The sequence below is a fragment of the Solenopsis invicta genome, chromosome 16, assembly GCF_016802725.1.
Source record: "Solenopsis invicta isolate M01_SB chromosome 16, UNIL_Sinv_3.0, whole genome shotgun sequence".
NCBI lineage: Eukaryota > Metazoa > Arthropoda > Insecta > Hymenoptera > Formicidae > Solenopsis > Solenopsis invicta.
This window is the reverse complement of record NC_052679.1, coordinates 4,682,650-4,708,685: the sequence shown is the minus strand read 5'-3', so window position 1 is coordinate 4,708,685 and position 26,036 is coordinate 4,682,650. Positions and strand designations below refer to the sequence as shown.

The following is a 26,036-nucleotide window of genomic DNA, read 5'->3' as shown; positions in this document are numbered from 1 at the left end:
ATGATCTCAAAAGTGATTAGAAATGGAGGCGAAGACGAAGGCGTCCCCGAAGTTTCGCCACGTCTCACGAGAAGATTCGCGAGCACTCAAGCTAGGCGCATTGTACCTTGGCGAGTGCGTAGATGAAGAGAGGCGTCCTCTGGGCTCTCTCTCTCCTTTGATCTCGGGCATTAATGTCGTTTCGACAGACCATCGTCGGTCCTCCTCGAGATCGTTACCTCGAGATACCTCCGTATGCGCCGATCGATCGATCTCGCGTCGTTCCTCCGTCTTGACTACGCTATGTGAGTCCGTAATGACGGCATTGAACAAACTTGTATTTTCCAATAGAACGAGGGGAAATAATTACGCTCGTCGGTATATAAAGTTTTATTGGTACCTGGGAGGTAGAATGATCAATTTGCTTGAACGTGAGATGCAGGACGTAGCAACAAAGCGGCACGCGTGAAGCATAGTATATTTCTGTGGATTAAGCTTGGATTTTTAAATGATATTAGTCTGGTCTAACGCGCGCGCGCGTTATAAGAATATAATTACGCAATATGTTATTTTGATGGGATAATGTGGGATAATAAACATCTTTTTTTTTGTTATCTTGATTTTATGACGCATGAGTGACAAGATTTAAATTAATAATTTCTCTCTTTAGGAAATATTTATTAAATACGTTGTAGATTATTTTTTAGCGCGTGTACTGTTAAAAGTTTTTACCGCTATTATTATTCGGATAAACACGTTCAGGTAATTTTATTGATTTGCATTAGGTTACGAGATTCTTGTGTCTAAGGATGTTCGTGAGATTTAAAAAAGAGTTTGCATTTTCGAAGTGTCACACCGGCATCCCAGCAGCAGACTTTAATCTGCAGAGTAGTCCGAACGTGACTGTCACTCGTCAAATTCGAATCCCGAACTTGATTTTGCCTCTATTCAGGCATCCCCTTTCTCCTGTCTCTCTTTCTCGCCCGCGCATCTGTTCATCATCGCTGAATATTCAGGAGCCGTTCGTCCGATAGATGGTTTAACTCAGTGATAAGGGAATGGAAAGTGTGGGAGGAAAGGGGGGAGGGAGTGGAGGAAGAGAGGGGAAACGAATATTATGCCTGAAAACGCGAGGAAATTAGCTCTCGCCCAAGTTTTAATATCCGTTTTATTTTATTTCGCGTGGCCGGTCGGATCAGCGACGGCGAATCTCGTGTCTCGTGTCGGGACCGCTTCTCGTGCGCCGCTCAACAAAAGATCGCGAGGGTGGATGGGATGAAGCCGGAGGAGCGCGATCGAGCAGCCAATTTCCTAAGCAAGGATTATGTTCTACGCGCGGGAAATTAAATTTTCGCGCGCGGCGCGAATTCATTTATCGTATTTTGGGCCGAACACGTGGATCGAATCGAACTTCAGACAACTCCACGTTGTCATTGGTACAAGCATTTCAATGGCAAATTCTTCATCAAGTTAAAATCAATTTCTCCGTAGAGCGATGGCTTAATTGCAATCTGTTCCCTTTTCCCCTCAAATTCTAGCGTATTGCTCAAAATAGAATCGATTCATAACTCTTCGTTCAGCTTGTTATTAAATTATATTATTATAATGATTAAGACACAAAGATTGTCGATAATGATGAAAGTCATCACAAACGTGGAAGGTTAATAAACGTGTGATGTTTCACGTTGGATGGTGATTCATCGACGTCGTCATATAGATCGTAAGGGCGATTTAGAGGCTCAATAAGGGAGAGCAATCGGTCCCCGAGTGATGGTCTTTCCCCGTCATTAGTTCGCCCTGGTTGCCATACTCCGGCTGATGATGTTTTGAGGAAATGAGGTCAGTGGAGTCCGCGTTATTGCTACGTGAGGGAGTAATTAAACGGCGACGGTGATTAAAAGCCTCAGCCGTCACTTCGCGTCTTAATTTATTCGAATTCTGGCATTAATGCTCTCGCGCGTGGCCTTTCGCACAAAATGTCTCTTCGCGTTTAAACATAATCGGGCTCTGCGTTTTACGAGGGGCCAAACTGAATGGAAAACAAAGATCGAGTAAAAAGTTAATTGTTTGCCTTTCTACCCGTGAGAGTACAATATCCGCTTTTTCCAGATATAATGAAAGCAAATATTGTCGACGGAATATTAACAAAATTACCAGGTAGTGAATTAAAAGTGAATAAAATAAAAAAAAAGTAATAAGCGCGTATCATCAAAGTACACTAGTTTCACGTTATCGATCTTGCAAAATAAATACATCAGAAATTATAAATTTAAATTATCATTATTATTAAAATTTACATTATGATGGTAATAATAAATTTTCGGTATTCTTGTAACCGACACATTCTCTCTTAATTCGTATCTCGACTCGTTTTTAAATGAAGCATCTCGTCCGTGCACATAACTCGATGTATTTGCGAATTTCGCGCAACCGATTTCTTGTACCAAATTAATTCTGTGTCACAAACTTCACAGACGTTCGAACGTAAGCTGCGATTGTATATTAGATTATTCTGAATACGGGCGACCAATTTGCACTCTCCGCAGCCTATGAAGAGAGAAATAAGACGTGATGAGCAAGAGAGAGAAAAAGAGTGCACGTCGGTGCACGAGGCATTGAACGACATCCCATCGGTTTGATTGTGAAGAGACTCGAGCCTCCTTCAACGCGTGTAGTTAGCATAATTTCGTTTATGAAACTCGGGCGCTATGGCGCATCTGTCGCTCTCTCGCATTTTTTTCTCTCCTCTTTTTTAATTCCGCGGCCCCCTCGTTATTCTAAACGAGCGCACGTCGCGCAAGCGGGAATATGCTTTCACATTTGTGGCACGGGGTGGATTTATTTGCTATTGCAAATACGCGCGCGGGAAGATTGTCTTTCTTCTAATTAATTGCAATCCGTTTTAGCAACACGTCTCTCCTATCTCTTGCTTTTTCTGTGTTTTGTGCTTTCATATACGTTTGTATTTAACGTAGTATATAACATTGTCTCGCAAGCGCGATCTTTCACAGTTCTCCGAATCTCACGTAAATTACACTTTATAGAATTCGTGCAATATAAATAAATAAAAAGCAAGCGGATCCATTTTTGAAAATTAATAGTAAAACATGAAGAACGAAATTGTTGACAGCTGTACGTTTTGTAAAGCGTTTTCTCATTATTTTTCTCTCTCTATCCTTCCGGAGAACTAGCTTCGATTCTCGAAACCTTTCGTTGTGGTCTATTGGACCATGGGACAAGCCCAAAAGAAACCAGCAGTGCATAATAATCTAGAAATCGCGGAACAATACGTAAAGAGGAGTATCATTCGTTGAAAAAGAGAGAGGAAAACTAGAGAGAAACAGGAGGGGATACCGAAATAATTCTCTTCGATAGAATCTATTCGGGGATTCCGGAAGATGCGCCCCACTCGATGCCGCACCGATGGAACGTATTGTGTCCGGTTCGGAAGGGAGAATATGGGGAGGTCGCACACGAGAGAGTCTTGAACACAGGATTGCTTCAATAATTCACGAAATGCAGTCTAATACGCAAGTAGCGTATCCGTGCCTATCAGGTGTGTAACGTACATACATACACTCGTGCACTCTCTCTCTCTCTCTCTCTCTCTCTCTCTCTGCCGAGAATGTTCACCCCCGCTGGTTCTCCAATTCAGCCCTTCGGCTTGGTTGCCTATCCGGAGTGTGCGGTCGGCATACCCAACGTAACATGGTAGCATAACTGGCGCGCAACGTTACATTAGCCCGCATGTATGCCGACTAATCGACCCGCGTGCCGTTGTGCGTACGCTCGCGTATTACATGCATGTACTCGCACGTGCACGCGCGATCGCGTTGTAGAAATTGCCGTAGGGTTGTTTTGGAGTGACGAGTGCACCACGACAGTAAGATTTGGGAGAAATGTTAAGGGTGTTTTTAAGGGAAATTTGATCGCCAATGTACTATCGACATTTATAACGTCGTGATATTTAATCAAAAATTAAATCCTTAACGTCCTTTCCCATCAATGTAGATTAACTTTAATCCCTATTTAACTTTCTCTTTGTTTTCTTCTAGTTCTAAGAATTAAAAAGAGATCAAAAGAGATCAAAAATATTAAACTGAGATTAGAGTTAATCTACATTGATAAAAATGGGCACAAATTTGCCTATTAATTTCGTATCATCAGTGTCGACCAAAATTAAAAGAACTTTTGGAGCAAAGTATCTTTCAAGGGTAGCTCGGAGCGGATACGAGATCTCACGATCGAAATTATCGTCGTATTTTATCTTATGTCGCTATATTTTGACACAGGATCATTTCCGATGTGTCTGACTACTTTAGCACGAACGTTACGAGTCGACTAAGACTATATTAATGCACGTGGATGCATCACGCCGTCAGTACGCGACCGTGCAATGCGATAGCGCGTGTTCGTGCTCGAGTAATGTAGAAACGCGAATGTATATATGGTAGGACGCGCAGGAATCTCTTAGTGCACATATGTATGTGTGTTGCACGCGCGTACGCATGCACTGCGGTATTCGGGTACTCAGTGCTATGCAGATACAGGTAAACGGTGACGCATCGCGTCGCGTGTCTACGTGTGCCGCGCGTGTTGGTTGGCGAACCGACCTCGCCGCATAGTCATTTGCGTGAATATCGCGAATCTAACGATGGTGCGTAAGCAGGAAGGAAGCGTAGAGAGAGATAGAGGGAGGTAGGGAGGGAGGGAGAGGAGAGGAGAGAAATCGTGGACTCCGGAGGGACCGCTGGGCGCCAAGGGCTCGTGGCATTTATGGGAATACATGCACGGGGACAATGACGATGACGTAATTATGGACGGTTAGGGTAATAACACTGTCTGCGAGAGTACAATGGAATGCGACTGCGATAACGGCCGCATTTCGTGCGATACGCATATCTCTCGAACAGGGTTTCTCAATTTCCCCTCCGACGCGATTCCGTTGTAATTATGTAGGTTTGTTTGACATTAGTCCGCGCGCTTGCGTCAAAACAGAACGTCGTGCGTAAACTCCGGTTTTATCGGCGTCTATCCGCATTCGACGGTGCAATTTAAGCTGGCACAAAGTTAAAAATCTATACGAAGGTGCAGAGATTTAAAACTGCAAAGCTTTCGCGAAGTCCCGAAGAAGGATTGAGAACTCTCAGTGGTATAAAAATCAAAATAGCTTTGGATTCGAACGATTCAAAGACGTTTACAGCGCAAAGAATAGAAAATGTAAGAATCCGAGAAAGTCTCGTATAAGCCTGAAGAATCAGAAAATCTTTGACGATTCAAAGGCATAAAGATCTAAAAAGCGCTAGCGTGTAAGCACATTCTGAAGATCTTTAACTTTAATAGTACTAAGTTGTAAATATCTGAAAGTACTCAAACGAGTCGGGGATGATTGTCATTTACCCCGTTGCGAATCCATTTTCCACCAATTATCCTCGCGGTGATCAAACATATCTAAAATTATCTAAATGAGAAACACTGTGACGCTCCCTCTCGCATCATCCACCTCCCGTGGGATTCTCCCTTTATTATTTTCCTCTTAGGTCGCGTTCGCGAGTATATCACTGCCGGAACGATGGCGGGACAGCTGGCGTATTCAACGTTCGCCAAAACCGGTGGTAGGGCCGACGTGCAGCCGGATGCGAATTGGCGCATCGCGCAAAAGACGCGTCGTGCGTCTGTCTGGCGTTGCATGCGCAGCAGTCATGAGAGAGAGAGAGAGAGAGAGAGAGAGAGAGAGAGAGTCAGTCTCGTAATTGAATCGAATCGACCGGTGATATGCCGGGCTCGCGCTCGAGCTTCTTCACTGCGAGATAGGATTACCATGCGTTCGTCATGCACGCGTGTGTATGCGTGTATGTTCGTATGTTTTTATATGTGAAGATTAAGAGAGGAGGATACCGTATGTGCTGAACATATTTTCACGCTTCCTGGAGATACACGAATGCCGTTTTCATTACATTCCCAGCTTTTCAGCATGATTACGCTCACAAGAGAAAGATGTTTGAGCGAAACTAAAAAATCATCAATGGATAATCTTGTTCGTGCAGTCAGTTTGGCCTCGAGCAATTCGTTTACTAGTTTTTAGGCTCGGAGATAAACTAAAGCATTTGGCAAATTTTGAACGAATATCTCATTTACCTATTTATATATATATATATATAAGTAGGCGCAGATATTTTATTCGTGAAGCGTTTGTTAAATCAAAGAATACGCGCGACAATGCGGCTTGTTAAAAGTTAGATTTCATCGCTCTGGGTAAGAACTTCTCAGACAGAAAAGCTTGAGGATCATTCATTTAGCGGAATAAAGTCCGCGCGTGCGGCGCCGCCGCCTCGGACCGGAGGATCGATTAGTATTCATATTATGCGCGATCTTCGTAAAGGAGCTTAAGTCCCGCGCAAATTGAAGAACGTATCTACCAGCCACTTATATTCTGTATCTCATTAAATCCGTAAGCTGCGATCATCCGCATCGCGCGAGTTTCGCGTGAGCTTGGAATATCATTAAAAACTCGCAAGCTCGGTAGCTCTTGTAGCTCTGTAAAACTCGAAAATTCGAAGAGTTCGCCAGCTCGACAGTTCGGAGAGTTCCCCGATGGCGAGGAGAAAATTCACGTTAAAAGAAAGCCAGAAGTTCAGGCATACGAACGGAAGCTCGCGGAATTTGCTTGCACGTCATTGTGTCGCGTCAAGTTGAGAGGAAGCGTCACGGGAGAGCCGTCAACGCCTGCGAAGGACTGAGTTACGAGTCCTCGAACTCGATGCTCTATCTCTCTTCCTTTCTTGGTAAGGTGAATGCCTGTCGTCGCCTGACGGCCTGTCATCACCAATTATGTAACCCATTCACACGTACACACAGGCTCACCCTGTGAGTTAAATTATCCATAGACCGGGTCAGACTGACCCTTTCGATCATGTCCGTAGAAACAACTACGCGTGAATCAGCGGCCGCGTGCCCTCCTCCTCGTATCCCTGACTTCACATCCCCGTCCTCGCATCGCGCCCCCGATAATTCGTCGAAATTGCAGCGACGCATGTAACGCAAGCAATATCGCGTGCAACGCGTTGCGGAACAGTGTTGCACTCAGCCGTTCCCGAACCGTTCCTCGTCGCGCCCGAATCGTCGACAATAGCATCCTGATTACGCGCGAAGGTTTGCACGAGTGTCTCTAAAATTAGCTAATCAACGTAAAAGTTGCGAATAGTTCCGTAACTAAAAAGCACTGTGAGTTATAGAGCAACATAGGTCTTAAAACCGAAGGGAAAAGAGCTTTCGTACGTGTATTGTTGCAAGATATTCAGCGAAGCGAGCATTCTCGGGCGACGCCCGATTTATCTCGCAGGTATTGTTTCACCACATTATTTTTCTTTGTTATTAGAACTACTTCGCCATGTCGTTCGTATTCGTTCGACTGTTGTTGGATTGTTGTTGTTGTTTGTTTCCTGCGCGCCGGCGAGTACAAAATTAAAACGACCGCGATCTTTGTGCCGGAGGTGTACGAAAGTCAAAGGGGATTTGTCTCACGATTCCACGGGGATCCTACTCAACGTGTGTCATCGTCCTAGAATCGATCGGGAATTTTCATAAATCCCATCCGCTGCAAGATTAAAGAACAGACGGCGATTGTGGGGAAAAAATTTCTTCACTCTCAAAATGAGACGGAATTTTTTCCCTTCCCCAGATTAAGCTTACATAAATCCTTTAGTAGGTTCTTTGTCTTCTCCCTTTGTTAAATACATCAAGAAATATATTATCTCTATATCATTTTTATGAATATCGCAGTTCTTTCATTAATTTTAAGGAGAGATATTCAAAATTTTAAAATAATGATATCTATTTTAATAAATATTCTACTGATCTATAAAAATTCAATTTTTAGACGTTGAATCGTTTTGCACGGAAAGAACGGTTTCGCTAAAAATATGTTAGAAAATAACTGTGTTAGTCCATCAAAATAATTATGTAGAATGCTTCGCGTGATAATAATGCTACAAAAAATTTTGACATTTTAGCTTGAGCGTTTTACATAATTATTTTGAAAAGCCAACAAGATTATTTACGGATACGTATCTAGCTAAATTTTTAGTTACTTCAGCGAAAAGTCGTTCTTTTCGAAAAGGATCATTGTATATATACTTGAGATTTTCGTAGATCCGGCACTTAAATTTCACGCCTTTATGTCGCTCTTTTGCTACACGAAGGTTTAATTCTAATGATCCCAGCAGCCGTGTCTGGCAATCTTCCCGTCGGTGTTCCCGGTAATATCCGTAAGTGCATCCCGCGATTTTCTTGCGCGCACCCTTCTTACCGATGTCTTGTCGCATCGCGAGCAGGAGAGAAAGGGATGCCGGAGGGAAAGAGGAGGAGGAGGGGGCGGGAGGACCGGTCGTATATATTTTTAAGACACCCGGAGAGGCGGCGTTAACAAGCAATGACTACGATGGCGAAAATGTAGACGAAGAGAGGCGCATGGTGCGTCAAAGTAGTGGCATCTACTAGGTGTAGCGAGGCCGCATCCACTCTACCTAATTGCTGTTTTCCATACAGTTATATGTGTGAATGTATCTCGTGATAATTCTCCGCGGAAAAAATCTATTATTTATCGTTTGCAACCCACATATGAAAGCGTATTCAGCTACGGAGAGAATAGCGAGCCCGAACAGGTGTAAAAAGAGATATAAGCACGGGAACGTCGAGTGGTAAGGGCAAAATTTACCATCATCATGAGCGGAAAAGATGAAGAAAAGGTATAGAAAAAGAAAGAAAATGTATGAATGAAGGAACTTAATTCAGTCGATCCTTTTTTTCTGGCTAAAAGAGCGCGTTTCCGGTACGATATTTTATCCTGTTTGATGCTGAAATTTTAACTCTTTAATTTCCGGTTGTTTCGTTATAATTCCCCTCCTGTTCCAACAGGAGAATTCTATTTAATTCTTTAGAAGAAAAAAATAAAGGAAGGAATACAGTGGAATTGAAAAGTTTTAGTAGCAGGGCCATGATTTCGCGAATTAAGAATTCAATTTTGCATTGGCCTGGCTCAAAAGAGTCCGGATCGATGCTTTTTAATTCGTCTGTTTATTACATTGCCGTTACATGTTTACTCGCCATCGTCATCGCGACGTCGAAGTTTCGTTGGAACTCGACGTTACTCGAGAAACAGCTATCGGATTTCTTGGGAACGGACCAAAGGCATAAACAAGGTAAAGCCGATTCGTTTGTTTGTCATATAAAATAACCGGGGGTTTGTTTGTCAACCGTCGTATACGATCTGGAACTATGTCGCGAAAAGGAATTGAAAGAACGAGACAAGAGAGGAAAGGTGGATTCTTTGGAACAAGCGGTCCCCAAACTTAACAGCTCTTCCATGCTTCCCTCTAATATTTTTCCTTTCGCCTTTAATGAATATTAAACACAGTATTAAAATTTATAGAATTTATGAGATAAGACTTTGTACTTAATTCTTATCAAAATTTGAATTAATTTTCTCGCCTGCTATTAAGTAGACACATTCTACATTTTCTTGGTAAATTATTCATATTTAATATTTAGGAAACAATACACTTTGCAAAGACAAACTTGTAAAATAAGTTCTCTTTTTTTTCCAATATTTTAAAATATTATGATTCTTCTTATTAAAAAAATTTTAATACGATTGATAATTGAAATTCTCACAGTTCAAGATTTTTATATTATTTTTTGCATGTTGTACCGCTTTCTTTTGAACATTTTAAAAATTTCTCATGCCGCCGAGAGTCTCTCACGTTCTCAGTTTGACACCGACATTCTCCATAAAGATAGAACGGAGTACCAGAGGGTGAAACGCTCATGCAATGCAGATCGTTAAAGCAACCTCGTCGTACCGGTGACCCGAATGTGGCTTATGGAGACAAAGCGCAGTAAGGCGGCCGGGAAATGGAGGAAACGGGAAAAGAGCCGGCGAGGAAGCGCTCACGAGAGAAGCGAGCGCCCGCGTTCGTTTCCGTTTTCTCTCGCTCTTTCTCTCCGCAATTCGTCTCTTCCGGTTTACTCGCGCGGATCCGCAGCGTGTGACGTTATTCTACGCAGGAAAACGTTGATAAACCAGGTTTCCCAGTTTTACCGAATTACGAATTCTATTTGACTTGCGCAATTTTGACGACGTGCTATTACGATAAGTATCTTTTTTATAATTTTCTAATAATTTTATGGCGATCATCATTAAGGTAACAAAAAAATACTAGTACTGATTCTGGAGATTCTTGTTTTTAGAATGCCAAGATCATTATTATTAAATAATATCATTTTTGTCTAATATTTTTACTAATAATTTGATTAATTATTATTAATTAGTTACTAATTACTAGTTTGATAAATAATAAACCGATGCGATTAAAAATATCCAACAAATTTTAACATCAAATTTACAATGTAAATGCTTATAGTTGGAGCTTGCATTCGCATATGCTCGGCGGTAAACGTGGCCGTTCACCTTTCGTCTCTCGATTATGTCGAACACGCGCGTGATCTCGGTATCTTTAAATAAAACTCGAGATCGAATAGCCGCATTCGGTGCTAAACGCGGCGCTGAACAAGAGTGTGAATGCGCGAAGCTAAGACTGGATAGAAAATAGAATTGACGATAGTTAGTGCCCGCAATGGTGGACGAAGATAGCGTCGAGGATGTACGGACGGGAAGGGAACACGACTCTGATTAGCATACAAACTACGCGCGGCCGTGTCGGTTCGCCTCGTTCTGATTGTGTGCGCAGTGCCGTAGCACTACCGTCGCTGGCTCTCGTGGCGAGAAACTAGATTTGCTGCCTTCCCACCCCATAAAAGCAAAATATTATTATCGTATATGAGTATATCACACGTAAGCAATGTTAATAAAACCTGACACGCGAAATAAAATTTTCTGTCGCATAACAATGTCTCAAAATTGCTTCCAGGAATATGATATTAATCCAATGAGCAATGACGAATCAGATATAAATTATTAATCGATCAGCTCGTTTCGCGCAAAATCAAATAAAATAAGAGAATAATCGATCAACGAGGATTACTTAAGAATGATAAATAATAGTTAAATTTCAATTAAATGAGAAACATGAAAATATTTATTTAACATTTTGGACTTCACTTGCTCTTCTTCGGCACCTAAATTCAACAAAATTAATAGTTAAGTTATCAGAGCAAATAAAATTGATTATGAGATAGGAAATCACATTAAAATGATAAGAACTAAATAATTTAAGTATGAATAAAAATATTAAAGAAGTAAGAGTCCGAAACGTTCAAATTAATCAAATACTTTCATGTTTGTCATTTAATTGAGATTTAATTTGATTATTATTTATTATTCTATTGCTCGTTGGTTGACCATTCCCTTATCTTATTTGAATTAGATATATTTTTGCGTTTTTATGTATCAAATAAGATGAAGAGAGATTTAATACGAAATTTAATACGAAATCCACTTTCATGGTTAATATCTCTACGTAAAAATTTTTTTTACTAAATTTGATTTTAAATAGATCTTATGTAAAAAAGACTGCCGCCTTAAATTTAATTAAATCGCTTAGGATTCACTCACAAACAACAACACGTGAGATTTTAATTTCGATATTTTTTAAGAGAGATGTTAAAACAATAAAAAAAAATATCGAATATTTTTTTTAAAATAAAAGTTCTATAAAAAGATTCGATAAGTGATTAGTTACAAAAATATATTCTATTTTTTTATAGAATACAGAATTGAAACTAAGATAATTATTCTCGTATGATTCTTGTGTACGCCGAGTTCCCATTACTAATCCTAAACTTGGATCGCTTTCACTCAAGCACAGTGGTTACGGTTCTGCGTCTCGGAGGAACGAGCGCCGCGAGATCCGCAATAACATGGAGAATCGACGACCACATGAGGATGCAGAGGAACCACGAGAGCGTGCGAAACGGCGCGGAGAAATGCTGAGAAAAGGAGGCCGATGCCACCCACAAAGTAACGAGCCGCGAGACGCCGCAACATTCGAGACGTCACGTTCGATAATAGACCACAGCTATTACGATAAACGCGAAAACAGAGTCACGATTGTGTCGAATGGCGGAGAAAAATCTTTCGCAACGGAAAACTTTGAGAACCATGTGAGAATGATTATTAGATTCAGTTCTATATTCTTGATAATCGAGAAATTCTTAAAAAAATAGAATATATTTTTATAACTATTTACTTTTTAAACTGTTTTATAGAAACTTTATTTTAAAAAAAGAATATATTTTCGTACTTTTTTTAAAATTATTTTAGAGCATGTCTTTTATAACATATATTAGAATTAAAATTTCGATGTTTGTTTTTTGTGAGTGCTTAAATAAGTTTGACCTAGATCTTTAACATAAAGATTTATAATGGCATTTTCTCTGAGCAAATTATAGCTAAAGAGAGGTATTTTGTCTCCTCTGTCAGACATCTAATTTTACCTAATTCGCTTTGGCGTACGAGTGTCCAGCATGGTCGTGCTTACGATAGCCACCCACAAAGCGCGAATATGGGGAACCGGTAACACTTGAGATACTAGTGGCGCGGTCACCGATAATGGCCGAGCATTACGATAAAACGCGCGAAAACAGGGCCGCCGTTGTCGCGATAAGTGTGCCTTCGAGGGCCGCGCTGCCATAAAACCGCACTCGATCGTGAATGCGGGGCACTGTGCTGTCCAAAATTGTCCTCTCGACCGGCAGTTTGTAGTCCGGTGTCCGTCGATCGATCATCATACAGGGCCACGGCGAGGCGCGGATTCGTTACTAGGGGAGAGCTAATAGCGGGTTGACAGTTCATCGAATGATCCGGAGATCGGATGACGTGGACGGTCGAACGGAACCAGTTAGGCTGTACCAGTTAGGTATTTGAGATTACAAGCGAAGCGTGCAAGGCAAATATTAACCGATATGATTGGACGGACATCTGTGTCTTCGTTCTATGCACAGGAAATTCCACGTCACTTTCGTTATCTCCATTCCGCAAATTCCTTGCGTTTGACCCTTGGAAGAACCTTTTTTTGCTCTTACAAAGAATTCTTCACTATGTTTCCATATCTCATTCGGCTTAAGATTAAATGAAGAATGAGGTTGCGTCGTTTAAATCTTATTTGGAGCGAAGAGAATTGAAAAGAGCGAAAATCAACCTGACTTGGCGAGGAGTTCACAATCGTGAAAAAAAACGGGCGGTTTCTCGAACCTCGAAAAGGTTTCTGCTATTCGAAAGCGCGCATCGAAAGTGCCGCCCATCGAATTGTCAAACTCTCCACGTGTCTCCTATTCGTCTTATCGAGCCGCTCCATTTTTTACCGCGCGTCCAATCAACGTGCGACAACGGAGCGACGGAACTTTCCCCCGCGACTGTGTGTGCCCGTAAATCTCCCAAGTAAGCCACCCCGGACGTCGGTAAATGTATTTTCCCGTGTCCCGCGGATTCACGAAACCGTGCCGACTAGCATGAGCCACCGTGTCACAAATTACTGGCGCGTTGTTCCGCTGTCGGCGGTACGTAACAGCGCTTGGGCGTACGCCCATTTCAGGAATGGCCTATTTCTGCTTTAATTTAGGACTCACTGGAATGCCAATTAGGCGTGCTGTTCTCTTGTCTAGAATCCGTAGCAAAGGTCAAAATGCACGTGAGACAATTTCTAACTTGGGTCGCACATATATTTTCCAAGTGTCGTGTATTGCAAAGGAAGAAAAGTGCGCTCCAATTTCTAAAATTTGCAAAGGACGAGAGAAAATCCCATGACTGCGAGAATGGGACGTAACGTATAGATGGGGGATTTCTAAAATTTCTAGAGAACGGTCGAAAAGTTCTCGACTACCGCTGTGCTCTAAATAAATTACCTACTGCGGCTGCTTGTAGATCAGCACACGGTACTGTGCGAGCAAGAACCGGCGTTGTCGGCGACAGACTGTAGTGGTGAAACCAGGGAGGAGAGGCTTTGTTTTTGGCTAATTTAGGGCCCATTAGTGCGACGACGTCGCCCTATTTCCTTCCGCGCCGCTTGTATCTCAAGATGGCACGGATAAAAATTTCAGGCGAAATTTCAAATGGAGAAATAACCGCGGCGCTTTACTTATTATGCAACGTCATCTCCGCTAATTGTTATATATAACGATATTGCGAGTGCTGTCGTGTCTTTTTTTTCGCGACAGCGCAAGATGGCATCCTCGTTAATTACGAAGTCATCATCTAATCTCACCGCGACCTAGATCTCGGTGCACGATATGGGAACCAGAGCCACAGGCTGTCGGAAACACGGTTAGGTATTAATTAAAGTGGCAGGCTTTCTCGGGCTGCGTCTTCGGCTGCTCCATTTTCGGAGTAATTTAGGATACGCTCAAGAGCAACACTCTCATTTACGTCTCTTCTCGATCGCTTCGCTTACCATAAAAAAAGGCGAACCAGTTGCGTAATCGTATTACAAAAACTCAATTGCCAGTGCAAGTGTAATCGTGCGAACATTCCGTGAGAATTATTTTTTTAAGTTCCTTATGCGCCCGATTCGAAATCCATTCTCTAGTCTTTCCAACAATATTTGCAAAAATTGCAAAATTACATGCAATAAATTTCAAATAACGTCACATAAATTACTTTCGAGAATGAATATATTCTTAAAGGAAACAGAGACTTCACTAAATCTTGGAATACCGATAGCTGACATTTTGACCATCGACTACAGTATTTGTGAAGTAACATTTCTCGGGTAGACCTGAAGCTCCCCCTCGGTGCGGCTTACCGCGCCATAGATCATCGCTCGGTGCGAGGAGGCAGAACAACCGGGGCGCCGTCGGGAATAAACCGACGGATGCTCAATTTTCTCGTTTCCTCGCTGGTTGTTCTATTTTTGGTTAATTCTAGAGCAATCGGTAACGCTCTCTCCCACATTCAGCAAGACCTCGCACTTATTCTCGCCCCATGTGGTCGTCCCTTTCTATTTTTTCGAATTGTATAAGAGTCCGAGGGTGGTCTGTGCTCTCGATCCCTTAAAATACGGATATATGCTAAATGACCTCGAACTTGGAAAACACAAGGCTACACGACGTCCCGGCGTGAACGGAACTGTCATTTTATTTATTTGTAAGAAACCATCGGTGACCTTGCAAAGACTTTTACCGTTTATCACGTTGTACTTGTCGGTGCGATATCGCACGACCGGTAATAGAAAATAATAAGGTGGAGATCTACTCACTTCCAGAAAACGACGGACACAATCGCAGCCATTAGCAGAAGGACCACCGCGCAGGTGATGATTAGGGCAGTGCTTTGCAACGACGGATTTGTGTGGTAGGAAGCGTCGATCATCTGAAAAAAAAAAAGAATCGTTAGAGCATATTTCATTGTGCGAAAATAACGGAATATTATTATGTAACTATATGCGCAGAATGCAGACGATTCTGCTTGTTATCGTGCGAGTATATCTCGCATATGTATATTCATGTGGCTCAGATATTCATTGAATTCATTATCAAAATACAGTAATATTGAATTACATTATGCAAAGCATATAATTTTATTCTCGTCATTAGAATGAAATAACAATTTAGTTCAATAGAATACTTGTGAGAATAACTCCATGCCGAGTTCTTAAAATTCCTCGAGTCAAAACATTATTTCCATTTTTCACCTCAATTAGATCTTTCACGCCTATTGTGATACTTCAAATACCCAAACAAACCTCTTTCAATTCTCAAAATCTATTGACTGTAATAGAGTTAGTTCAAAGTTTTCAAAGATTTTGCTGAAAATCTCTTTTTAACTTCAAAATGGAAAATCTTCCGTTAGCTATTGTTTTGACACACAAAGCAGCTCAATTCTCACGATTCTCTAACTTATTATAATTCTCTAGAATCTACATATGTTTTAAAACTAAGGTTGAAGGCAGGAGCAAAATTTCCACTCGGGTCGTTCCTACGACAATTCGCTGAATTAAATTCACGAACTGGTCGTCTACGTTGCGTTTGTGAAACGGATTTCGACACTTCAAGGCGAACCGGGAACCGGTTCTTGTCCGGTGACCGATAATGAGATCGTGGGTATAAATTTCCTCATTTTCTCACAGAAGAGAGTTGCAAAAACGACGTCGCGCGGCATGGTATTATGCGACGCCGCCGTGTTATTACGCGACCGTCGCGAGCGCGATAATACCGGAAGAGGCGAATTAATCGCCGTGGGGAAACAGCTTCATTCGTTCATTCCGACAGACTTAATCGAGACAGGGCGCAGCTTTGTGCTGCCATCGTCGTGAAGACGCGCTTTTACTCTGAACATGAAGAGAAGCCCGCGCGTTAGCCGCCGTTTGTGCAGCAACGTGAATCTCGCTACTTTTCACACACATCTCCGCTTTTATCCTTACTTTATTCCCGTATACACAGATTATTTATCGCTGTTCTTTTATTTATGGCAGTTAATATTTAAAGCATCAAGACCGCTTAGCCATAATTAAACCAAGCATTAAGCTATATCTGTGCTACATTTATTACAAAAATAAATTAATGCTTCTACCGATATTTGCTCAATTTGTGAGCTATATTTGTAGCCACGGCAGCATATTAAAGCAATTACTCAAAAATTCATTCATTTATAATTAACGTAAGCCACTTCACCCCAGTGTGCACAACGAACAAAGTGGATAGTTCAATAGAAACTTAAAGCAGTTTAATTAAGACCTTTTCAGCAATACAAGGATTAATATCCCGGAGTTTTATAAAGGATTAATAATTTAGAAATTCATTCCTCTCGATATCTCGTGAGATAACTTCTCAATTTGATACCGTTCCGTTTATGAGAAAAAGGTTAATCTCGTTCGAGCTAATTGTAAGTTATGATGAAGAAGGAGATTGCGTAAGGGACCAATCGTGGATCCTTCGTAACGATATCATGTGAAATACCACCGTAACCCTCATTTACGTCCCTAAGCAGAAGACAAGGTCTGTGGAAGGGGAGGAGGAGGGGACACAAAGTGGAGAATTTCGCAGCCGAAATTCCTCATTTCTCGAACTGGATATATTCGATATCGGCGACGGCGGCGCAGCGGAACGCCGGAAATTCGTATCGGAATCTCCAGGCCCCTCCGCCATTGTGACTGGATTCTTCATAAGAGGCACGTAGGTGCGCCGGGAAGTGCCCAGGCACACGTGCCGGGTATGACGAAGGCAAGAAATGGAAAGGGAGGAGCCTCCTTTCCACGACGCGTTACGTGGGCCGCTTGCGAAAAAGGGAAAGTGATTTTCGCGGAAAAAGGATGGGATTGTCGGGGCTGAAAGGTACTTCCGATCAACCAGATCGGATCCGCCCGCGCTCGCCGTTTCCATTCTCGGTCCCCTCGACGTATCGACCGAGAAGCATTGTAAGAGCGAGATTCTCATTTACCTGACATTCTGAAAGAGGCATAGGTGTCGGTTGGTCGGAGGGTTGGTTAAATACATATTGATAAGTCGCTAAAGAGGGACGCGGCACAATGCACGTTGCGGAATGTGATAGATATTACGCTTGGGTATTTGGAGTGAGAGAGATTTCTCATTAAGAAAGGCGATATTTATCAAGGATCACGTCGACGAAAATTTCCCTCGAGTGAGCATCTTGTCCTTGAAAACATTTTCTTTGCTCGGCTGGAAGTTTCGTCAAGTTCATAAAACTCATTCGTAATGTTAGAGAGTCTGCCAAGATGAATATATTCAATGCGAGGATAAATGATGAATGAACGAGCCTGAGTGATGAAAGAGCGTTTAATTATTTCTTGGCTCGGGAGCGGAAGTCAAAGCTAGATTTGACCCTTCGGCGAAGTTGGCGCATCGCAAATAATTCGCGATACAAAGGACTCGGATCGTCAGCTAATTGAAAATTGACAAAAAGAATTTTCGTTTGCCTCAGGATTAATGTTTAATAATCGAGTCCTCAGGGGAATTCTTCACAACTTACAAACAAATAAATAGCCTTTAATATTCTAAAAGATGAAAAAAAAAAAATCTCGGATTATCGCCGGCAATTCCCACAATATTAAATAATTGAAGCATCGTAATGGCCGGCCGAGTGGCGGGCTTTTAATCGCCGCTAGCTGATATATTTACCGTGTAAAGGTTTAATACACCACGACAACACGGGCGTATCGCGTCCCGTGAAAGGCGCGATGAGGAATACACGAGCGATGAGATACATTGTACGGCGCGCTATTTGGCAGTGGGCCAAGCACAGCAGCATTTATCAAAGCTTCTGTAAGCACGCGTATAATACACATGCCACCTACACACAGTAGCGATTGCGGATGTGCGGACGTGTTGGTGCCCGCCATACTTTCACGTCTTCACTCTTTGTTTTTCTTTCTCTTTCTTCTTTTGCGAATTTAAATTTTAATTAAAATTTGAATTGGTATTGAAATTTGCCCGCTTATGCGAGCGTACTTTACGCTCGCATTTAAAATTTTTATCGTCTTATTATGTTGCTCGTTTCCGAGCGCAATATGTATAGCTTGCCTGCCTGTCTGTAAACGTCGCCTGATCTTACTGCAGTATTTTAATCTTGGTAAAGAAAATTGCTAGCTACAGTTCCGCATTGCGATCGCTCGTTATAACTATTCTCAACAATGTCATTAATTGTAAATTTTATTTAATAATTTTTTCTATGCCGTTTCTCATTTTGCAAGAGATTTCTCCCTTTTGTTCTACATATCCCTCATAATGCAGCGTGCACTTATCCATTTATCCGTCTATCGATCTATCTATCTGTCTGCCCGTCTATTCATCTTTGCCTTTTTTTTTCGTTTGCTCCTTTTCTCTTTCCCCCCTTAACGTCATCCGAAAGTATCTCGTTCTCTTCCGATCCGCTTCGTCCTCCGCGCGGTGGCTCATCGCTCATCATTACCAGGATATTAATGGCGCTGGCTAATGGATTCAGTTGAGAGACCAGCGTCAGTAAGAGAATCTCCCTTCCTCTAAGTGATCACCTCTCTTCATCTTTCCCATCCTCGTTTTCCTGGCGCGGTAGAATTCGGAAAATAAATACCGATAGAGCATGCCGTGATGTATTATGTCATTCTCACCAGAAAGACGATAGACTCGGGGAAAAGGCGAGGAAGAGAAACAAAAATCGAGCTCGAATTCTTGAAAATTGAGCGCGGAGGGATTCGTACGCGAGAGGTAAGTGAAAAGAATAGATAAGAAGAGTGGAAAAGTCACCGAATATCACTCTGCCGTTGCCGAAGAGAAAGCGGATAGCGCGGTGCATCGTGTCAGTGACGCACAATGCGGTTGCACTTGCAGCTGCATGCGGTTCGCCACTGCGCTCCGTGCCGCCCCGCGAATAAAACGTACGCGAGGATTAATAATAATCTAGATACGTTTTTGGTGAATCACGTTATCACAATCGCATTCACGAGATTAAACAGAGTAATTATCAAATAATTCATTCACGTTATTAATCAATTTGCGCACACATTCAACTTCTCGCTCGTGTCACTGCGGATATTAGATTAATCTCGTGATTTTTTTAAATTAAAATGGATCTGTTGATGACGTAAATCGATTTGTCGCTTAAAATTGATTTTACGAATAAGAGATCCACCGCCGTACTTTTCGCGGTCACGATGCGGATGCAGTTTTGTGAACATAAAGGACCGACACCGCCAGAGTCGGGTACGGGCAGCGTACACGAGCTTCCGGATTTACCATGGCGGAACATGGGGCGAATCGAAGCTCGAGTAACCCGATGCCAGATCCAATTAATAGGTTCCTTGCGGAAAACGCGCGCGTAGCGCAATGAACGTAACAACGATCGTAATCGAACGGAACTGCATCGTAAGGGAGGGTAAAAGTTCTCTGATTGCGGAAGCAGATAGTAGCGACGGGAAGGGATGCGGTAGGCTCATTGTCTTCGGGCTCCATATATCTGTAGAGAGTGTATAATTCGTTTTTTTTCCCCCATGATTTTTGGGCGAATGTAAAATCGACTTTTCCTTATTCTGTTAAGTATTTAGAGAGAGAAAGTTCATTAAGTATTTATATCCTGATAAAATACTTCATAAAATTAACATCAACCCACTTTCCGGGATAATATGAGAAACAAAAGCGCTTTGTCAGCGTAAGTTTTCCGAGAGAAATTTAATGGCTGCGACAAGTGATAAGAAATATTTGGTGCTAAGAAATCGAGAGGGATTTTTATCCCTCTTGTTCTTCGCAACTTGCGAAGGTAGCTACGACCATTTGTGAAATGTACGCGGTGTCGCGGTGTATATTTTTGTCGGTACGCCGTCGGATGAGGTTGAGAGATAGCGTTCTGCGATCGGGCAACGATATATCAATTAAACGGAGTCTGTTCGACGCGCTCACGCACACAGGCGTGCAACGGCGGAATGGCGCGGGGACCGATCGATCCTCGTTCGAGGATTCCCTTCGCTGTCGTGCACGAGAGCAGGGAAGCGATAACATCGCGGGATTGTTTATGGATCGGTGAGCGGCTACTGTTCTTCGGCGCCGCCGGTCGCCTATCGCGCTTCGGCCAGCTAGGCGGTGTGTGCATTATTGGATGGACGTCATCTGTTCCCGTTGAAATTGCCCGTCTCGTGGAATAGAAAAAAAGAAAAGAAGGAAACAAAAGGACTTTTTCGACGGTTCGTTCGTCGCGCGCGCGCGCGCTATCCGCTCGCCGATGCGTGATTCGCAGTAAGCTCATGCGAATGTAAAAATGTTTCTGTGATGTGGAACGTGACGTAAGGCCTAATTAATCTTGAGTTCCTCACATCATCTTTATTTATTCTCACTGAAGCAGAAGACTATCTGTTGCACACACACACACACACACACACACACACACACACACACACACACACACACACACACACACACACACACTATAGGATTTTAAGATATATTTATGACCACAATATTCTGATTCGTGTTTAAAGTAAAAACTCCTGACATTTCAAAGATACTTTATAATTATTGTAAATATATATACTTGTTTTACATGACGAATTACCTATAATCTCTCAATTATTAATCAATTAAAAAAAAACCAATATAATAACATAGACGTATGAATAATCATTTCAAAATGTAGAATTGTTATTAAAATTGTTATAATAAATTATGAAAAAACAGAGCGCAAAGCAGTGTATCAAAAGTTTTTGATTATAAATTGTCGATTTTCATAAAAATTCACAAATTTTTGCAATTTTTTTAAATTCCAAATTACTTTACGCTTAGAAAATCTTTAGATATAACTTTAAGAGATTTCTGAAAAATTTAGAAGCGTAATAAATAATAACATTATGATATAATAATAAAGAGAAATCTATTAAAAATAAAATCAATATATAACGAGTATTGTGAGAAAGTTTTTGCTTACTTTTTTATAGTATTTCGTTTATATATATAATAATATTTATATATATAACAATATTGTTTGTGACAATACGTAAACAAGGTGAAATATACCAAAATATACGTATATAATGTGTTTCTCGTCAAAGCGTTATACTGCGAGAAATTAATGTTTCGTGTTTACATCGGTTGCTTAGCAACTACATTAATTATTATTTGAGATTCGATATTTAATTATAATTTTTCAATTTAGATAGCTAAAGTCAATCAACACATACATTTAAAATTTAATTGCTGGTCAGGTTTTTTTTTTTTAATTCCAACGTTGATGTCAGTTGAAACATCCGGAAAGATGAATACTTAATGATCCAATTTTAAAAAATAATTGAAATGCAACTTTGATCGGGCTCTCGCAATATTACGATTACTCGTATATTATTCTATTAGAAAACGATATTAATGGCAAGAGATTGCAAGAGCGCTTGCCTTGTTAGAAACTCAAGATAATCTTGGATTTTCGGACAACGTTCTCTCCAGAGAGCTTGTACACACAATCGTTGCTCTAATCGACTGCCGCGGGGGTGGATACAAGCGTACGAATGCAGCGTATCTGAAGGCCGATCTTGCTGCTGGTGGACCGAAGATGCCTCGCTTGCGTTACCGGATGAGTTTCGGAGTTTCCCCCCTCTTCTCCTCCGACCCTTTTGATCCACGTGCTGCTGCGAAGGTATCGCTTGGCATTTTGATCAGGCGACGGATGCTCCGATTAATTAGCGTGTGGTCGTTAACGAAGCTCATGCGACCATACATGGAAAAAGGAGGGTGACACGAGGGGGAAAGAGAGACTAGACACGAGCGGCAGGGTTGAATGGGAGAAGCAGAAAAAGGAAGCTCCCTTCGGTTCGGATGCAATCGATATCGCGTAATGCGATCTCGCGACCTGAGTGCAGGGAAACATGTATACATATTATATTACCGAAGGTACATGTTATACGTACACACATGTATGTGTATGCGCGTACGAATAACACGCGTCGCGTTATGAATTGAATATTTTTGGGGGTACAAAGAGAGAGAGAGAGAGAGAGAGAGAGAGAGAGAGAGAGAGACGCAACGTACTCTATAGATTATATCTTTTGTTTCGCTACTCGGTAGGTATGCTTGTTAGTAAAATGGCAAATTGCATCTGTAAGAACACTGATTATCTTACTAGAGAAAGAGAAAGAGAGAGGGATAGCGTGGTAAAACTGTGCTTTTTTTTCTCTTTTATTCTTTCTCTTTGAAGTTTTTTTTTTATATGTATAAAAGCTACGCGGAAGGGTATATAAGACGAGAAATTTACGATAACAAGATGTTAAAAGACAAACACGGGTAGAAAAAGAAAGCAGGGGAAGTGTTTAAAATCATTTCGCACTCCTGCATTCTATTTTAATAACGAAATGACATTAAATATATGGTTGGTACATTAGACAATAGTACTGAAATAACAGTAATGTCTAACAATGTCCCGCTACAATTATAATGTCCGTGATATATTATTGATTCAAATATTCACCCCCGTGATTCAATTGCAAGCGACTCCCGCAGAGTTCATACGCACATGGGCGTATCCGCGCGTCTGACGCACGATACGCAAACGAACGTACACGCGAGACGTTAAATTCAGTGGCACGGCATTAGCATAAACCACGGGGGGCAACAATAGCGGGAGATGAGTCTACGAGACAGATAGAAATGCTCGGGGGAAAAGGGTGGCGGAATGTCGGGGTTGAATCGAAAATCATCTCGTTGATTTAACTCTCTCCCCCCCCCTCTCTCTCCCTCCCTCCCTTTGTGTCTCTCTTTCCCCTTTCTCTCGTTATGTTCTGATACTTCTCAATCGTATTCTCTGCTTTCCATCTTTCTCTAACCATTCTCGATAGTAGTTGCCGACATCACACGCTATACATCACTAATTTTCACTTAAATTTATTGCGGAAATGATTGATTATTTTAAACGTCAGCTTACATTTCCTTAAAAGCTAATTTTTTTTTTTTTTTTTTTAATTCAGAAGATTCGAATTTAGATGCAGAACTTTATTAGGAATATAAATCTTATTCTACGTATTATTACACCTGTGCTTTTCTCTTCTCTTGTCTCCTCTCTGATGACACGCGCTTTGTTGTAACTGGTTCGCGATAGTTTAGAACACGTTAATTACGCATTTGTTCAGGGATTTGCATGCGTTACCCCATCGCCGGAAGGACAGAGAGAATTCATGCGTCCACAGTGTGTGTGTAACGATTCGTTACGGGACCTTGCCATTCGCGCAATCAACAGCCCAATCGAGATCACGATCGATATGCATGTGTACCTCAACAACGCATTGTGTCATTGATTACATTTCATAAAGCCGATAATTGCACATGTTTCTTCCTCGAGCATCATTTTCTATTTAACTTAATAACATATGTATTTATAGTCGTTATACTTGAAGCTCAAAAGAGATCGCAAAGATTTTATAATTATTATAATTATACATAATCGATAATTTTGGAATTAAAGACATTTTTTATAAGCGTAATAAGTGTAACAAAACTATAAATAATAATTTATTTTTGGTAATGAATTAATTAAATACATACAGCTCTATTATCAACTTGAAATTCTCATTAGTTCGTAGAAGTTTCTTTGGCAAGGTGAATATATCACCATCTTATTCTTTGACAAAGTTACTTTGTTTCCGATCGTAAATAGAATAAAAAAAAAAGAATAAAAAGAAAAAAAAATGAAAAAATTGCAATCAACAGACGACGTCGGAACGCATAAAATCGCAACGTGCGCGAAATGCGGATTTAGAATTTCCGTGGAAGCGATACGTTTTCGCGGTATCGGGCCCTTTGAAGAGGCCGGTCGTAAGCTCCGTTAAGCTCTGTTAAGCACATGCCGGTTCGCCATAGTCGCGATAATTTCCATGCCGGACGTATCAACGGCGGAGACCGGGCATAACGGTGCTGTCTGGACGGCCAAATTTTGCCGATGGCGAGCCAATGCGCCGGAACGCGCGCGATCGAGACCAGTGGTAACCAATAAAACGGATGCTGGCCGGCCGTGACGTTCCTTTGCAACACGATCGGAAATGGATTCCCTGATGTATCATGCCATGCGTACTATCGAAATCCCGCGATGTGAGGATGCAAGGAATCCACGACTGATATTAGTGAAATAGCTGTGCAATAATTCCTTCATGTACATACCAAAATCTTTCCACAAAGTTGTGAATTAATTTCCATTGTAATTCAATCGTTCTCTGTCTAATTATTATTCTTTTTTAACTAGAAAACAATAGAAGGGAAGAGAAAATTATAATCTAGAAATACAGCAAATACTTGTTAATTTTCGAACAAATTGTTGTACATCTAAAATAGATGAATAATTGTACTGTACTATTACACAGATGTGAATAATTAAATTATTAAAGTTTAAATAACTATTTCTAGTTAATAGTTAGCAAACATCAATGTTATTATATAGCTGTATTATTATTATATAGCTGTGATCATTAATATCAAATTGGAAACGAATCATATTAATCTTTCAAGTGGAAAAATTTTAATTAGCTCGAATTTAAAGCAGTAAACTCTCAATATCCGCAAGGAATAAATATCTTTCTCGAATGCGATTGGAGGGACACAAGAAGAAGAAGATAAGGAGAGCGGCTACTCTCCTATCAACAACGTTCAGACTTTCTCGGAAAGCTGAGCTTCACGGGAGCACTCTTCCGGAGAGAACCGTCTTAAAGCGCGCGTGCAACTTGATAAGCGAAGGATAAAATTAATTCGCCCACGGAACGAATCGAATCGCGCGCAGCAATCCCGTGGAAAAGCCGGATGCCGGTGCGCGGCTCCGTTAAACGAATGACACAGATTTTTCCGCGTAAAAGCGAACCCGCGTTCCCCGTCTTCGGATTTCAACAAACGAGATCGCGGATCTCCGAGTCGCCCTCGTAACTCGATCAATCGCATCGCTCAGTTGCTTGCAACCGGCCGCCCTCGCCCGTTCGAATCGATCGGATCTCGAGGATCGCTTCGAGGAGTGCGGAAAAGGAGCAAGGAGACGATGCGGTTGAACTCGAACGTCGCCCCGAGCTCCTACTTCCTCGAAGAAGTGGTAGTACTTCGATCTCTTTCCGGAGAGAATCTTGACGTTTTCATACATGAATTATTTCTTTCAAAAAGAAGAATGTACCGCGCGTAGAAATTAAATGGGCGATGATTCTTATACAAAAAGTTTGAGCTCCGAGTTAAAGACGCTGCTCTGCATGGAAATGCTCGCTCTTTGGGAAACGAAATGGTTTTATCAACGGCACGAATATTTGTACTCGTTAAATTAATATGCGTATCAAACGGCAGCAGCCTGACTTCAATCTATTTCGTAACGCTCTTAACGCTCTGCTCCCGTGAACGAATAAATCCTGTCGAACCTTTATACCGAGGCCCGAGTTAACGTGCCCGAGAAAGCATTTTCGTCGTAGGGGGAGGTCCTCGACCTTCGGGCGCCCTAAGGAGAAATAAAAGAAAGAAAAAGGGAGAAAAAGGCCTCTCCAGAAACGTGACGAGCTCCATGACGAAATTGGCAGGGAAACGAGTCCGGTTCGGTACACGTACAACGAATCAGTCATTTCGATGAAACGGGACGCGGGAAAGGAGAGGAGAAGGAGGCGGAAAGTGATAGCAGACAACCG

The 26,036-nt window shown here is 41.6% G+C and overlaps 1 protein-coding gene across 8 annotated transcripts in view; it reads right to left on the bottom strand.

Annotated features, from left to right (window-relative positions):
- Window positions 1-26,036, bottom strand: part of LOC105203258 (WAS/WASL-interacting protein family member 1) — a 357,301-nt gene that overhangs the window by 33,636 nt on the left and 297,629 nt on the right. For all 8 annotated transcript variants that reach the window (XM_039458358.1, XM_039458359.1, XM_039458357.1 and 5 more), the window contains one exon: window positions 15,189-15,301. In XM_039458358.1, the coding sequence (XP_039314292.1) occupies window positions 15,189-15,301 (113 nt within the window). The remainder of the gene's footprint in view (window positions 1-15,188; window positions 15,302-26,036) is intronic.